The sequence below is a fragment of the Asterias rubens genome, chromosome 9 (assembly GCF_902459465.1).
Source record: "Asterias rubens chromosome 9, eAstRub1.3, whole genome shotgun sequence".
NCBI lineage: Eukaryota > Metazoa > Echinodermata > Asteroidea > Forcipulatida > Asteriidae > Asterias > Asterias rubens.
In genome coordinates this window covers 17,022,573-17,038,391 of record NC_047070.1, presented here as the reverse complement: position 1 = coordinate 17,038,391, position 15,819 = coordinate 17,022,573, and the positions used below count along the sequence as shown (strand labels likewise).

At 39.6% G+C, this 15,819-nt stretch overlaps 1 protein-coding gene across 1 annotated transcript; it reads right to left on the bottom strand.

The window, feature by feature from the left end:
* Positions 1-132: 132 nt before the first annotated feature.
* Positions 133-6,656, bottom strand: LOC117294865 (probable G-protein coupled receptor 83). The gene is made up of 2 exons (XM_033777407.1): positions 2,081-6,656; positions 133-2,048 (listed from the first exon to the last, which is right to left on the bottom strand). The coding sequence occupies exon 1, from the start codon at positions 6,616-6,618 to the stop codon at positions 5,230-5,232; it is 1,389 nt and encodes a 462-aa protein (XP_033633298.1). The 5' UTR covers positions 6,619-6,656; the 3' UTR covers positions 133-2,048; positions 2,081-5,229.
* Between the last annotated feature and the right edge of the window lie 9,163 nt (positions 6,657-15,819).

Below are 15,819 nucleotides of genomic sequence, written 5' to 3'. Positions count from 1 at the left end.
CGAGATATTAATGAACGAAATATTGTGTGCTTTCAGACATTTCGAGACATCAAAATCGAGTTCTGAGGTTTCGAAATCAAATTCGTGGAAAATTACCTCTCTCTCGAAAACCACGTTACTTCAGATGGATCCGTTTCTCACAATGTTTTATATCCTATCAACAGCTCCCTATTACTCGATACCAAGTAAGGTTTTATGCCAATAGTTATTTTTGAGTGCACTGCATTGAATAGTTTGCTTTTTGAAATGGTAACGGTTTTTATTTAAAAAAATCACTTCTGAATAAAATAATACACTGTCTGTAAAACAGTTCAACGGATAGTGTTGCATCGCTGTGATTTTCGACTCAAGGCAAGTAAACCATAATAACATTATAGTTTTGTCAACATTTCAAGACCTTTTCCCTCTCTCTTACTCGAACCGATATGAAGAGATCTATATTTCAAAGTTTTAAGCTAACGAGATACGAAGCAATCAGAAAATATTATATTAGAAAAACTATAAACATCCTCGAATATCAATCTAGAAATATACAATTGTACCTCATTAGCATTTCAATTGTCGTAATTACATTAGGTTTGATTCGCTAGTAACAGCCACTTAACATTTTATCAAAAAATGTGACTGATGATGACTATAGTACATAAACGCCAGAAATACATGGAACTTGACACAATGAAATTGATAATTCAACTAGTACTTGGTGATATGACACTAAATACACGATGGTCAACTATAAGTCTGTGATTGCAGGAACATTGTCTCTTTTATATTTTTTTGTTAGCTTAGTTTGAAAGACTAGCATGGTGTGTGTGTGTGACCACCACAATACTTTTATTAGGGGTTGGTTAGAAGTGGCTTCCATAAACGTCAGAATGAGTCTACAATTTAAGTCATTTAAATCTACCATTCCATCATTTAGGCTAAGTCTACAATTCTTTGAATAAAGTGGGTACTGTACCTGATTTTGTTTATGTACGAAAATACCACTGAATCTAAAAAATAACTAAGACAAAAACAATTTTTTTGTGACTGTCTCAAATTCTCCCGTAATCGGATTTGGGATGTGGTTATTATCAATATTTTTTGTTCAAAGCAGATTCTCTTTGACATTGAACATTATTTTGACATTTGCCACATAAAGCAAAAACGTGCTTAAGACTACTATTTTTCATTTTCGTCAACTTATTTACATTTTCACTTAATTTGGGATACAGTAAAATAACATGCGGAAACTTTTTAATGTTAACATATTTTGATATTTTGGACAGAGTTGAATAACATGTCAACCTGTTGTTTTGTTGATTCTTTTTTGAATTATTTGTTTTCAATGTGAAAAGTTAGGACGTTGTATAAGTTAAATCGACGGAGTAATATTTTTATGTACAATATAAGTATTTACAAATCTAATCCAACTTAAGTCTACAATTCCTTCAATAAAATGGGTATGAGTAACAAATATTACAGTAAACCAATATTTAACTGAATTTTTTTGTGTACAAAAATACCCTTGATTCTAACAAATAACTGAGACAAAAACAGGGTATAGCATTAATTTTGTGACTTTCTCAAATTTTCCCGTAATCGGATCTGGGATGTGGTAACTATCAATAATTTTTGTATGGCCTTTGTAAGCTGCTGAATATAAACATATCAGGTACCTGTCCCCACTGTTTCATCAATGAACAATATATATCTTTGTAGATTAACGACGACGTATAGATTGTGTTTACACTTATTGTCATGCACACCATTTAACTATTAGAAGTAGCCTAAGATAAGTAATTGTAACACTGACAAATATTCCCCCAATGATAAATAGTCACAAAGCCTATACATCTATACGGTGGTGTGTCTATTAATAACTCTACCTCCATGGTCTATGGTAAACAAGGTTCAATGTGTACAGTCAACATGAAACTTGTTCCCCTTGTTTTCTATCCGGCCTCGTTTTTGTTACACTGAGATCATTTGAGGCAAAACAAGATGGCCGCACCACGAAAGGGTCTCAACTAATGTCATGCACAACGAAATACACCACACATACACTTGCCAACTTAACAAAATTATCTTCGTTCACACTGCCACTACTCTCCCCGGGTTAGCTCCAACTCACCCTTGCACCAGCAACAATCTAACATCTCAAAGAATAAGTCGCACATACCAAATCACCGTTATTCACCATATTCAAAACTTTCAAAACATTTTCTTTACCACTCTTTGTTTGTTTATAAATCAGGAGACTCGTATCAGTTACACACTAGAATGAACTCCTGAAAACGGTCTGCGTGTGAATCAGCGTAAGGGTAAAAAAATGACTCCATAGATTGGAATAGAGTCCAGCAACTTCTACTGGCCCGCAGTCGATTGGTAACTTTTGTAAACGCACACTTTGTAGCTAATGGTTTAAATTGGAGTAGCCCTCTTGCTGCTGATGGGCATGTTGTTGTAAAATGTTTAAAGTTCGGTTTGTTAAGGTCTAATCAAATTTCACTGTGCTACTAGAATCAGTTTGAGAGAAGTGTCGAGCACAAGTTCTTCAACAACTTCTGTAAATCTTCGCTAGTTTTTTTTTCCTGACAATGGTCTAAGCAAAAAACATGAACCTTTTTAGTTCGTATACTTCAGTATGACGTGCTTTCTGAATAAAACAGCAAAGACATAAAGCTGCCAGCTGCTTCTTCATGATCAAGGCTCCCACGTTATACATGAACACGTCTGTAATTCACCCTCACCCCTTCAACCCCCAGGCCAACAGGTCGAACATCTGAGTAGTAGTTCATGATTTCTCTACGACCAGCCGCAAGTGCTTTTTATCGACGGTGGCACGTCATGGGAATATTTTTAACAGTGCAGTGATCACGTCCACGCGTGACACCAACCATCAATCCGGGCATTTTCATACGCGAGCAAATTTGGCTGTGTGGCGTTGAGGGCACGCGTGCCGATACGTAAGGCATGTACACAAATACATACACACTTCCTATTCACAACCACGCTTTGATTTTTAAAAGTTCTTCATGGACTTGAGGGTTATTAAGACTTTTGTTTAATGTCTGAAAAAAGATAGGCCCGGGTCAACTTGATGTACCCGCACTTTCCTCTGTAAATATTAAACCGATATGGTCGGACTACTAAATATGAATTCATGTACAACCGATCACAGTAGTGATCCTGTCAATAAAGATCATGCAGATTGAACAAGATCATCCGAAGCGTAAAGGCGAAACAACTTGTTCAAAACCTTTCTTGTTTTTCCTTAATCTATCTGGAAAGTTTGAGAGACCCATCTTTCATCTTCCACACTATCTTATAATGTACTTTCCTGATAGGCCAACCAAAAAGAGCAACTTATCAAAATAACTAAGTTGCTCTACAAAGATGGAAAGCAGTTGGCGACAGTTACGCATCCTGTCTGTAATATTAATTAGTTTATTAATTAATTGATTAATTAGTTAATTTATTTATTTAATTTCTAAAATTATCTTCCTCGATCACCATACATGTATACACAATCCAAATATAAACCACATGGATTATATCACACTGCAAAACTAGGGTGTTCAAATTTACTTCATGGGTGAAAGTGGTGCAACTGTCTTTTCTATCTTTTCTATTTTTTTGTCTCCATCACAAAAGTAAACCTTCTAGCTTTCTCCACATATTTGCTTTCTCTCTTTCATATATTCACACTGTTTCTTCAAGTTAAAATAAGACGAACATAAATTGATAGTCTGGTTCTTTGCAGACATATTTCTTCTTGCATTGTAAAGGTCTTCCGGCAGTTCCAGTGTATTTTACTGTGTCCTTGTTAAGAACGACGGGATAATTTTTGAGGTATCCACTCAAGAGAGTAGTAACATATTTTATTTTTTGCCGTGAAGAAGTATGCCTTAGAGTGTTCTTTCCAAATTGTAAGTGAATATCTTATAAAAGGATACTTTCAAATGCTGCTTTTATTTTTAAATTATAAATCAAGCTATTCTTAATTCTCTATGGCTCATATTCTTAACAGAGTACTAAACTTGTTTGCATCTTCTGACGGATTCACTCTTTAAATTCATTCAATTGGCCATTCCTGTTTAAAGCCTCACACCGTTTTCCATTTCAAAGATCTGGTTCTTGATCACGCTATCTGCACTCTTTACACGACAATACCACTTAGTTCTTCGTTCCGTATTCACTCTTTCAAGATATTTCCACGCGAACTGATCCCAGCTCACCCTTTGAATGTTCACCTTGGTGCTTAACATTTCTGCATGAATAAGGAACTGGATGCATTGGTCGGCGGCGGCTCGCGGTAGTTACAAGAACACATTCCCTAAAATGTCAACGCGTAAATAAATGCAAAAGGTATAACTGTTCAAATTCATCTTTAACACTTAAACCTGACGAAAAACACCAACCATGTATTTATGGATAACCAGTGCTTCCCTCACCTTTTCTCAGACAAAAAAAAGTTTCCACCAAAAAGGCCACATTATAATTTATCTCATTACAGTGTGTATGTAAAAAATAAATGGAATGTTATGTGCACGTTTTTAAGAGGCCGATTGTTGTGTTATCTTAAGAACGAGAAGGCCCTTTCAATCAGGAAGATGGTTTCTTTCCACCCTACACTCATTATAATAGGAATATCAATTACTACCTCCAGCTCCATTTTGTTTCATGTTAAATATTTTTCTTATTGTATAGCCCTTTACCGAGAGTGGCCTTTACTCTTCGTTGTGGCGAACTTGCATACAATTTTTTATTAACAAACAACAAATTTCCTTAACAAAATTGGCTTTGGAAAGTTCAACCTACATAAAGACAATGGGTGCTACATTTTCATAAAATTATCAAGACTTCACTTTGAGGAGTTCCTGTGGTTTATATGTTGCTGTCACAAACTGTTTAACTTTGTTCAGGCATACCGCTCCAGCCAGCCTCCCCGGTCATGATCAGACTGGGGTGGGGAGCTCGCAATGACCCGCATTCGTATCCCCCAGACACTGCCATCAGGCTCCTAGTCTTAATTGTTAGAGTTAGTACGTGCATGTTAGAAGTCTAATTGTACGAGAAGTACTACCATGAGTATTTCATCGTGTGTTTTGAGTGTTTTCATATTTTGAAATATGCCTCATAAATTATACAAAGGCCTATATAGACCTGCATTTTGGAGACAGTGGCAGATTGCAGTAAAGTTCAGTTTGGTCACACCAGCGGTGCTCAAGCACTATTTTAATCTTAAACCTCGTACTCTCTGACGCCGTCCGTATCATCAATCCCAGTTGTGAGTTTCACTTCCATCTGGTATGTTTCGCACGACCCCGGGGATTTGCAGTTCGTCGTGCGCGTGGTGACCGATTCATAGCCACTCATTGCCGTCGTGTGCCTCTCTGTCGTGTGTGAGTTCTCATTGCCGTCCGTCGTTCGACCGAAGTACTTGCTGTTTCTCTTGAAATTGACTTTCAGGAACCAGCAGTGGAATGTCGCCTTTAGCTCACTGCGGAAGTTCTCATTCAGGAAGGCAAAGGCAACGGGGTTGATGCACACGCTGCACATGGCAAACCAGTGCAGCCAGAGGTACAGGATCGCGCTCTTTCGAGTTGGGATAAACTCACTGACGATAAGGTACATGTTGATCGGACACCAGCATATGGCGAAGACGGCCACGACCAGTACCAGCATGCGTATAGTACGCTGCTTGGCCCTGTTGTTAGCGGCTTGCTGTTGGGCGATCATGTCTCCAACAGCTGCTTGGGCCCACAGCTTCATCCCAATGCGTACATACGCTCCAGATGTCAGCGATAGAGGGATGACGTACTGACAGATGAACGTAGCAAGCACAAAGTAGGTTCTAAAGTATCCTGGTTCACCGGGATAGTTTGCGATGCAGACTAAGTGATCAGGGTTGCTCGGTCGTTGATGTATCTCTCGGTAGATGGCAAACGGAACGGAGAGAGTCAGTGCCAAGACCCAGATTAAAATGTCAATTGCCACGGCCGTTGCCATTGTGATTCGAGGACGGAGAGGATGAATAATGACGCGATGACGATCCAACGCTATCGCGGTCAACATGAAGGTAGACACATAGACTGACGTCATTCCAATGTAGTCCGCTAAGTGGCACATGATGGAGCCGAAAGGCCAGTTCACCGCAAGCTGGCTGTACGCAATGAACGGTATGTTCAGAACAGTCATGAGCATGTCAGAGAGTGCCTGATTGGTCAGAAAGAAGTTGGTGACACTGCGCATGCGTTTGTTGCGCACCACAACGAGGCACACGAGAGAATTACCCAGAAGGGACATGACAGATATGAGGCTGTACAGGGTGATAAAGACCACCCGTGCGGACACACTCTTGGGGTTGAGAAAGCTGTCATGTGACCCGGTGTTGCCCTCTTCGACGATTTTATCAACGAAGCTGTTCAGGAAGTCTATAGAGGAGCTTTCGGCGTACAGACCCATGTTGTCCGATCCCGTCTGATTGCTGTATCCAACTTCTGCACCCTCTTGCAGGTTGGGGTTTTGTTTGTCCTCGAAAAAATCCATGAGCTCCTCAAAGCTTATGGGCTGGACGAGGAAACCTGTGGTGGTGTCTCGCACGGTTGTCAAACCTGGGTGCGAAGCCATGGCGTCGTGATAGGTCCTCGATCCCTTTTAATGGTCACAATCCTAGAGCAAAGAGAGAGAGAGAAAAGTGCTGTGAATACGTTATACCTTTACCTTGTTCTGTATAGACCTGGCACACTCAAAACTCACAGGCCGGAATTGACCCGCATTTTGGTGTTAAACATGTCAAATTAATGGGTTATTCCAAGTCAATCTTGAAAACTTCGTCCAACAAAAACTTCACAAGATATTAAATATAAAAATGTTACGTTACCTTGGATTCCTTCAATATAAAATACCATATCCAATTGGATATACATTATTATTTAACTTACCCTTAATCAAAATAAAAAAGTCTGTGTGTGCGTATATCTCAAACATAAGGCAAACTGTTTACATTACCCTTGTGCAAACAACCAGTATTTAAATTTAAACATGTACATGTTCATATTCATGAACACACACCACACATTGTCAATAAACCTGTCAGTTTTCCTTTACCTCAATATAAAGTAAAGTTTCAGGAAATTATTTCCCAGCCTTGAGTTTTCCAAAAATGTCAAATGTTAGTTGTCTTTTAATACCGCACTGCGTTTCTCTTCTCTTGACAGTTGTTTAATCACAATTTGGCCCTGACGGCAAAACCGAAAACTGCTGCACCGACAGTTAAACAAACATAGATTCGCCGCGATAACCACAAGGTGGGGGTGGGGAGATTGGGTAGCTAAACAAATCCAACAATTATTGCAGCTTTATGTACTGTGACAGCTAATTACAGCTATCCAGCGATTTGCAATGCTTGGCACATTTTATACTTTAACAACACACCAAAAGGTCTAGCACCTGGGAGCGGCCAGGCTTGCCCCGGAGTAACAGCTTCTGCCTCTTGTGTGAAGAGCTGGTCCGGTGTCCCGGTGTTCCTGGTGTTTCCAGGTTCATCTGACTGCATCAATTCTGGTGATCTGACACACTTGGTGAGCCAACCGGATGAATTCCACAGGACCCAAGTATTTACCCCCCCCCCAAAAAAAAACAAAAAAAAAAACAAAGAACGGCCCGGATCGATACAGTATCCGCGTCCGTTTAAAACTCACTCTAGAGTGAACCCCCTCAGTTCCCGCAGATGTTTCACTCAGCGGGTGTTTTTATCTTTGCCGAAACTAAATCTTTGACAGTTGACACATTTTTTCTACCCGTTGCACTCCTCTTGTGCCCCGATGAGATGGGTTGCCAGAGGGACTATTATAGACACTGCGTGAAATAATCTACGTATGCTGCGAATGCAGTACTTGTTAAGCCCACACATTTATAACTACTTTAAGTCGAACAAATGTTTCAGTATGTTAAAAATATTTTACAAAATAATACACAAAAATGCTCAGAGGGAGAGAACGAGAGAGTTCTTCATTATCGTACACAAGAAAACACAAACAAAGTCGAACAACCAAACAAGGAACAGAAGGAAAGAAAATCTAAAAACAAATACTTTATTTTTTTATTGAGAAGAAATAATTTACTCTTAAGGAAAATCGGCAAATGCAGAAACATATGGAACGCCAAAGAGGCATTTAATCATCGGTGATGATCTTTTGCAACCGGTGATCAAATTTGTCATCGGTGGTGGTCCTATGCGATCGGTGATCAACTTTAGCGAGCGGTGATAAAACACGATCGGTGATGGTATATAGCGATCGGTCATGCATATTCATGATCGGTGATGGCTTTTTGCAATCGGTGGTCAATAGTGATCGGTGGTGGCTTTTTGCAATCGGTCAACTTTAGTGATCGGTGGTGGCTTTTTGCAATCGGTCAACTTTAGTGATCGGTGGTGGCTTTTTGCAATCGGTCAACTTTAGGGATCGGTGATGGCTTTTTGCAATCGGTCAACTTAAGGGATCGGAGGTGGCTTTTTGCAATCAGTCAACTTTAGGGATCGGTGGTAGCTTTTTGCAATCGGTCAACTTTTGCAACCGGTGATGGGATTTTGGGATATCTGAATTTTGCGTCCGGTCGGTGCAGGCCTACTTCAAAACCTATGATTGTGTAGATTGTGGATATTAGTTGTTGTTATTTTCTAATTCACACCACCATGGAGGAATAAATTACACTCACCAGCGGGTTGACTGACTTGCCAAACATTTTTAGAAGAGTACCATTTTATAACTATGTAAGGGGGAACGCAACAAACATCAAATTAATCAGCTCTTTCTAAAAAGATAATAATAATAATATTAAATGGGTAGGAGAGGGTGTGGAAGGGTTATCTATGTCCCACAATTGGTTGTCGTCTTCCGGAAATGGTGTATGCCGGGGAAATACAAATATTTATATTCAGTGAAGGGAAATGTTTTTGAACAAGAGTCTCTACCGATAGTTTTGTGTGTAAGGGGAAATCTGAAATCATACAAGTAGCCCTGTGTAAACAGACCCGGAGGTGAGAACATTATGACCACACAAAAACCGTTTTGATGGAAAACACATATTATGTGCATTATGAATGTGATGGACAAACACAGACCGGGACGCACTCAACACGTTTTATAAAAGGCTAGGTAAAGTATTATACAAATAAAGTTGACCGATTGCAAAAAGCCACCACCGATCACTAAAGTTGACCGCATGCAAAAAGCCATCACCGATCCCTGAAGTTGACCGATTGCAAAAAGCCATCACCGATCCCTAAAGTTGACCAACTGCAAAAAGCCACCACCGACCCCTAACGTTGACCGATTGCAAAAAGCCACCACCGATCACTTAAGTTGACCGATTGCAAAAAGCCACCACCGATCATGAATATGCATGACCGATCGCTATATACCATCACCGATCGTGTTTTATCACCGCTCGCTAAAGTTGATCACCGATCGCATAGGACCACCACCGATGACAAATTTGATCACCGGTTGCAAAAGACCATCACCGATGATTAAATGCCTCTTTGGCGTTCCATAGAAACATGGACAAAAACTGGCGTTGCTTTTGTTGTTACCATAATAAATAGTATAGTTCTTTTTATTTGTAAATCATACAAACTCAAAATGATTGCCATTTTTCGGCATGTTCGTTTGTTTGTCTTTAAGTTGCCAAAACTCACTACGAAAACATGTTGAATACACTTTAGAAAATGTTATATTTATTTATATGGATTTGTGTTGACACACTTTCTTGTTTGCCCGCTGCAATCAAAACCACCTGGCCGGCAGACCAGCCTAAGAGAAACAAACTGCAGTCTTCAAAGTAACCCCGGGGATAAAACTGACAACTTGACATCTTGAATAACACCCTCCTATAAAATAAAAGAAGGACACATCGGAAATTCAAGACCAAGGCAAGGGACAGAACCTCGAAGATCCAAGAAATGCGATCTGTAATATGTTTCCGTAGGTTTTTCAAGCTTCATCACAATAACAGAAAAGAAAAGCAGAAGGTGAAAGAAGTTCAGAATGCGAAATGATCTGTTGAATGTGCCACAGGTAGATTTTGCTATTAAAGACATCTTGAGTTTCATAAACCCCTACGAGCGATTTCGTACGATGACCGATGTGTCATTGTCCTGTGAGGGTCGGTACATGACGTCAATGACCGTGGAATAGTGATCAATCCTCCTGAAGACCATACTGGTCGAAACGTCAGTTTCATGAGGCCGTTTAGGCCGATAGGTTAAAAGGTTAGACGTCCAAGTTGGTGTCTCTGTGTGTCAAGTGGAATTATTAATTAGTTACATGAAGTCCTGATTAACATTATAAGACCGAGGGAAACTATTAAACTGAAGAAATCCAAAAACCCTTTACTGGAACTCAAAAGTGGTTTGGCATAATTAGTATACGCCTACAGTGATGGATTTTTTTAAACAGACCTTATGAATGTATTTTATTAATTTTGATTTTTACTCATACACCGATGTGTGTTAGCACTGTATACTCAGTACTTTCCCGAGTCCTGTGATATCACAGGGATTCGAACCCACGACCCTTGCAATTCTAGAGCAGTGTATTTAATACCAACTATAGACTACCGAGGTTGCCCGGTAGCAGAGGCAGTTCGAATCCTATGTTTTGGCAGCGGGTACCGCGACGATAAAAGATATGTATTTTAGATATGTGTTTGTTTGTTTAAAATATTTATCACTTGTTTTACATGTTTGTTTGGTGCACCTAAAGTAGGGGGGGGGGGTGCTGTTAGGTCTGTTTGTAAGTGTGATTGTATAATGCCAGGATAGCTACCAAAACTGCTTTATACTTCATCTCTTGTACGCCTGAACAGTGTATATCGTAATGATGTAAGGTTTTACTCGGTGATTCATCGGTTCTAAAGCAAAGCTGAGACATGATTTAGGTACAAAGCCAGTCTTCTTATCGTGCCCCCAAACAGCGAATTATCGTGTAGTATCGTCTGAATTATAGGACTAATTAGGACATGTAAGTGGGTTAAAAAGCACCTTGGGGAGACTATACAACATTACTACAAACCAGAATAGAACACAGCTCAGCGAATATGGTTCTTAGAGGAAATATTAAAATAATGAGCCAAGTTATGGCCGATTCAGTGGGTGGCTTCGGATGAGGAAATATGTAATAAACCAAATACTTTTGATCGAGCGTAGGAAACATTGGCTGCGCAGGGTACTGCAAACATAGTCACCTCTGATGGAATGACGCGCGGTTGGCCGTAAAGTGGTTACTTATAATGCAAATATTTCGCACTGGTTATTTGCAAACATTGCGCAGTGGTTACGTGCATGCCTAATAAACTACTGCAAACACTACGCAATGATAAAAGCGCGCAGCATATTGCTCTTCGTGTAAATAATGGTCGATGCTTACAATTTAACTCGCGTCCAACCGGGACAAGACCGTATCGTTAGTTAAAGGCACTTGTGAGACAGTAGGCTTACAACCGTAGGCAGCTGTGTTATTTGCCAGGTCGATAAACATCACGTTATTCGTTCCTGGCGCTACAAATTCATTACCAGTGAAGTGTATAAATTCGGCCCGTGCTTTTTGGTATTGTGAACTTGTCACGTACTCGAACCCGCGTGTTCGATGCGGGAAAAGTGCAGGAGTGCCATTTTTACTATGGCCCGACTATAAAGATTAAGAGTTCAGAGCGTAAGATTCCCAAGAAGTCTTGTTTCACATTATGTCAAAGTTAAGTCATCTCCTGTCACGTTCAGGAATTGATTAGGGACATTTGATGTAGAGATACAAGTTTGTTGGGTGTTTGTTGGTTTGTAAGTTTACAAACCTCCAAACACCCAACAAACAAACAAACAAACAAACAAACAAACAAACAAACAAACAAACAAACAAACAAACAAACAAACAAACAAACACACCAACAAACACACAGAGAACGATGTTGGTATTTAAATTTAAGATTATGTGTGTATCTTCGTACTATGGTTTGGACTTTGAACCAGTGAACTCTCAGTTTGAATATTTTTCCTCGATAATTACAAATGCTGTAAAGAGTACAGAAAATACAGCATTTCAGACAAAAATTTCCAGAGGAAGATGATTATTCCTCCAATACTTATGTACTGCGTCGTTGGGCAATATGTTGACCAGTATCAAGACAAACCATGTTTCTCAAAGAAGTGTAACTGTCCGATGTTTAAACCTTTTACCTGACTATATGGTGCCAATTGTTGTAGGTTGGTTTTAAGAATTGTTTCTTAAAATTTAAAGTGTTCGAATGGACTCTTTTAAAGACAGAGTATACTTTTGGCTTTTGGAACTGATTGGTTTAGAAACTGATATATTTTTTACATTTTTTGCTATAACAACTTCGAAGTAAATGTTTCTCGAAGATACGATCGAAGTTTGCTGCAACCTTTTAACAAATAGTTTTGTTTTCCATTAATATTTTAAAGAGTGATTACCAAATGTCCTTCCCTTCAAGGTATACGACATACGGTTGCACCTTTCCGATAACAAACATTTGTTCAGTTGTGTTTGTTCGTGACTCTTGTGTGTAATGTACTTTTAAAAAGCTGCTGGGATTGAAAACCTGCCAGCACGTTCACTGCATAAACCATCTCAATTTAACACTTAAACAAATTGTAAGGAATTGGTGCTCGTATGTTTTTTATCACCGTGTTGACCGCTTAAAATTTCATCGGGGCACGACGACGCGATGGCCCGCGGGGCTTTCCAGCCCTTAACCGGGTCCTACCTCGACATTTTCACACAAATAATTGCATTTTACCGATTGCTGTGGATGGAGTTAAAGCGAGATTTGGTTCGGTATAAGTTAAATTACCTTCGTGCTTAATCTAACATCTTGGCACACTTTCTGGAATAGAGAGTGACGAAGGTTGGAAATTTGCAACTCTCTCCCCACCCCCTTTTTTAAGCGGGAAGGGGGGTCTTATGTAAGGGAAATCAATCTAATCTTTACTGGATGCATCTTACTGTTTGATGAACATTGATGTATTCTTAAAAAAAAAAAAAAAACATACTAATAATTGTGTGATTTACACTTTGAGGAACGCACGCTCATTAGCCAACGACTGGCTGACATGATGTATACGCACAGATCGCGCACCAAACTGAACAAAATAACGTCTGCAAGTTTCCAGGGTTGAAAATAAATAGTTTTTACATTAATTAGACAAGGTGAGCTACATATTTGTAGATGTCTTAACAAGGTATTGAAAAGTAGAGAGAGAACATCGATTCATGACAAGGACAGAGTGGACTTGAAACGTGGAAGTGCTTTCAAACCAAACGGAAGATTTTACAAATACAAGTCCTTAGACGATTTGGTTTTGTTATTGTTATACATTTATGCGAAATGATGTACATTTTTTACCAAACGACGTTAATTAAACGGTTTTACATTTTCTTCTGCTGGTATTTTGGTGCCGCTCTTTGTTTATTTCTTTTCGGTTGAAACAGTAACATCAATAAAATCTCATGGGAATTTTTCGTATACAAATTTCGAAAACCAATAAGTCTCGTATCAAACTTGAAACTACTTTACCTTATGTCGAATTTTATGACAATCCTCCCTCTTTATAAGCAGCCCCGGCCACTCGTACACACTAAGTCCCGCAATCCGTTCTCAGCGAAGCAATGCCCATTAAATCAATCATTCTAAATCGATCATCGAGTACTGTGACGACACTCAAGTTCTCACTTCACCACACGGATAGGGACACACCTCCCCACAGAGACGCAATTATCTCACAACTGACTGTTAGAGATGCGAAGCTGAAGTTCCTCGTGACGCATATGAGTGTATCTTGGCCAGGGTCCCTGTTCCCCCGAGGGGGGGTTGGGACAGCGACGACTACAGCTCTCTTAAAGTTGTATGGCGAATGTGAAAACGCTACCATGTTGTTCGTACATTAAAGTTCACGTGTATAGTTGTCCACGGTATGCTTTGGTTCGCATCCACTAGTTAGAGCACAGTGCTATCAGTCGATGATGCATCAATGATGGAAATCGTCTCTTTCGTGACACAGTCAATGCCACGCCCATTTCCAAATTTTTTCTACTGTCGTGTATTCATAATTTTTTCAGCGTCAAATACTTGTATATCTTTGAGGATTTTTTTGATTACTGCCTACAATCGTCATGGTCTAGTCCCATTTACTCTGATTTGTGCTGCAGATCGACCTTTAAGAAATCCATTCTTTGTGTCTTTATTTGGTGATGAAATAAGTGTCTCGGCTGGGTCTGTTTTTAATAAAGATGTCTTTCATGAAAAGCGACGGCCTGTAGTTTTGTCCTCTCCAACTCTCAGCTGCCTGCACTAAAACAATTTCATCGCATTAGTGCAGGAGTGAAAAATGCACATTTTGTTGTCTACGTGATCAAGCGCGAGTACATAGTCACGGCCTCGCAACTACCACTAGGCTAAGATTATCGTTGTAAGACAAGAAAAAGGAGGTCCATCCCGATGCACCCAGCGCTGAAAACTGGAGCGAGAGTTCACGGCGATTTTAATACGACCAGAAGAATCATCCATGGGCAGCCTACAACTGCGATCACATGAGACAAGCATGTCTGCTCGTCACAAGCTACTTATAACGATTATAGACTTAAGCCATTTTTTCCCCAGCCTGCTCAGGCACCGTTCTCGTTCACACGGATAATATTAAACCATTTACGGATGTAATTTCAAAGAGACCTGACGTGTATAATTCTTATTTCTGTGAGATACACCAAAAGTTGTTGATTCCCTTTTGTGGCTCCCGGTCATTGAGCAAAATGAAACCTATTTTGTGCAAGAAGACGTGGAGAACTATTTGATTTCCAACTTGGGTGTACTCTTTGCCCACCCATGAGCAAAGAAGGATGCTCCGTAAAAGGTAATTAAGTTAGCCCAGTTATACAAAACGGGGAACGAGCAATATCATCAACTTACAATTCCAACTATCTCAGACATTGGTGGTTGTATGGTGTGGTGGGGGTTGAGCTGCCAACGTTTGCATCTTGCAATCAGGGAGACTTAGTTCAACAATCAGAGAGATATTTAGAATTATATATTCAACATATAGGGTGTTTTCATAATCGGTGAAATCTAGAATTTGTTCTTCAGATCATAGAAAGATTGGTTAAATTTCAGGGATTCAGCAGAATCAGGGAGAGTTGGCAACACTTGGTATGGGTGGGTTGTCCGACCTCACGTCATCAAATCAGTATTGGACGTGCATGAGATGTATAATAGAGATGCGAAATAACTGTGTACACGTCCTCTGAAATAATAACTCTCTCGCTCAAGTTGAATTCAAATAAAGCGTGAGTGACAGTGATGGTGGTACTTGCGTAGTTTCATACGTAAACAGAATGATAAAGTGACCGGTGAGTGTGGGACTGATTTTCGAATCGTGCCGAGGTATTGAAGTTCTTGTTAGTCGAGGGGATTATCATTGTGGACTATACACCTGTTTTGAACATTGGATATAAATTAAAACACATGAAGTTGATTTACCCCTTGACTGCATTTTAGAAACTACAGAGGTTAGTGATTTCAGTCTACGTGCAGCGAGATATCCCTTTTCAACCAGGTGATGTCCTAATGCCTCTGGATTTTGATCTGCTGCAATGTTCATCTCCAATTATATGTTAGTTACCAGGTGCGGTACCATATAAAGCCTTGCTCATAGTCGGGGGAAGCATAGTCTCCGCGAATACTGCATAAAAATTAAGATTGTTTTAGTACAAAATAAATATATTTACAACCGCCGAGATAGCCGGATTTTAATGTTTAATA

Coding starts and splice junctions, on each gene's coding strand:
- LOC117294865 (XM_033777407.1), bottom strand. CDS start 6,618: ATGGCTTCGCACCCAGGTTTGACAACCGTGCGAGACACCACCACAGGT.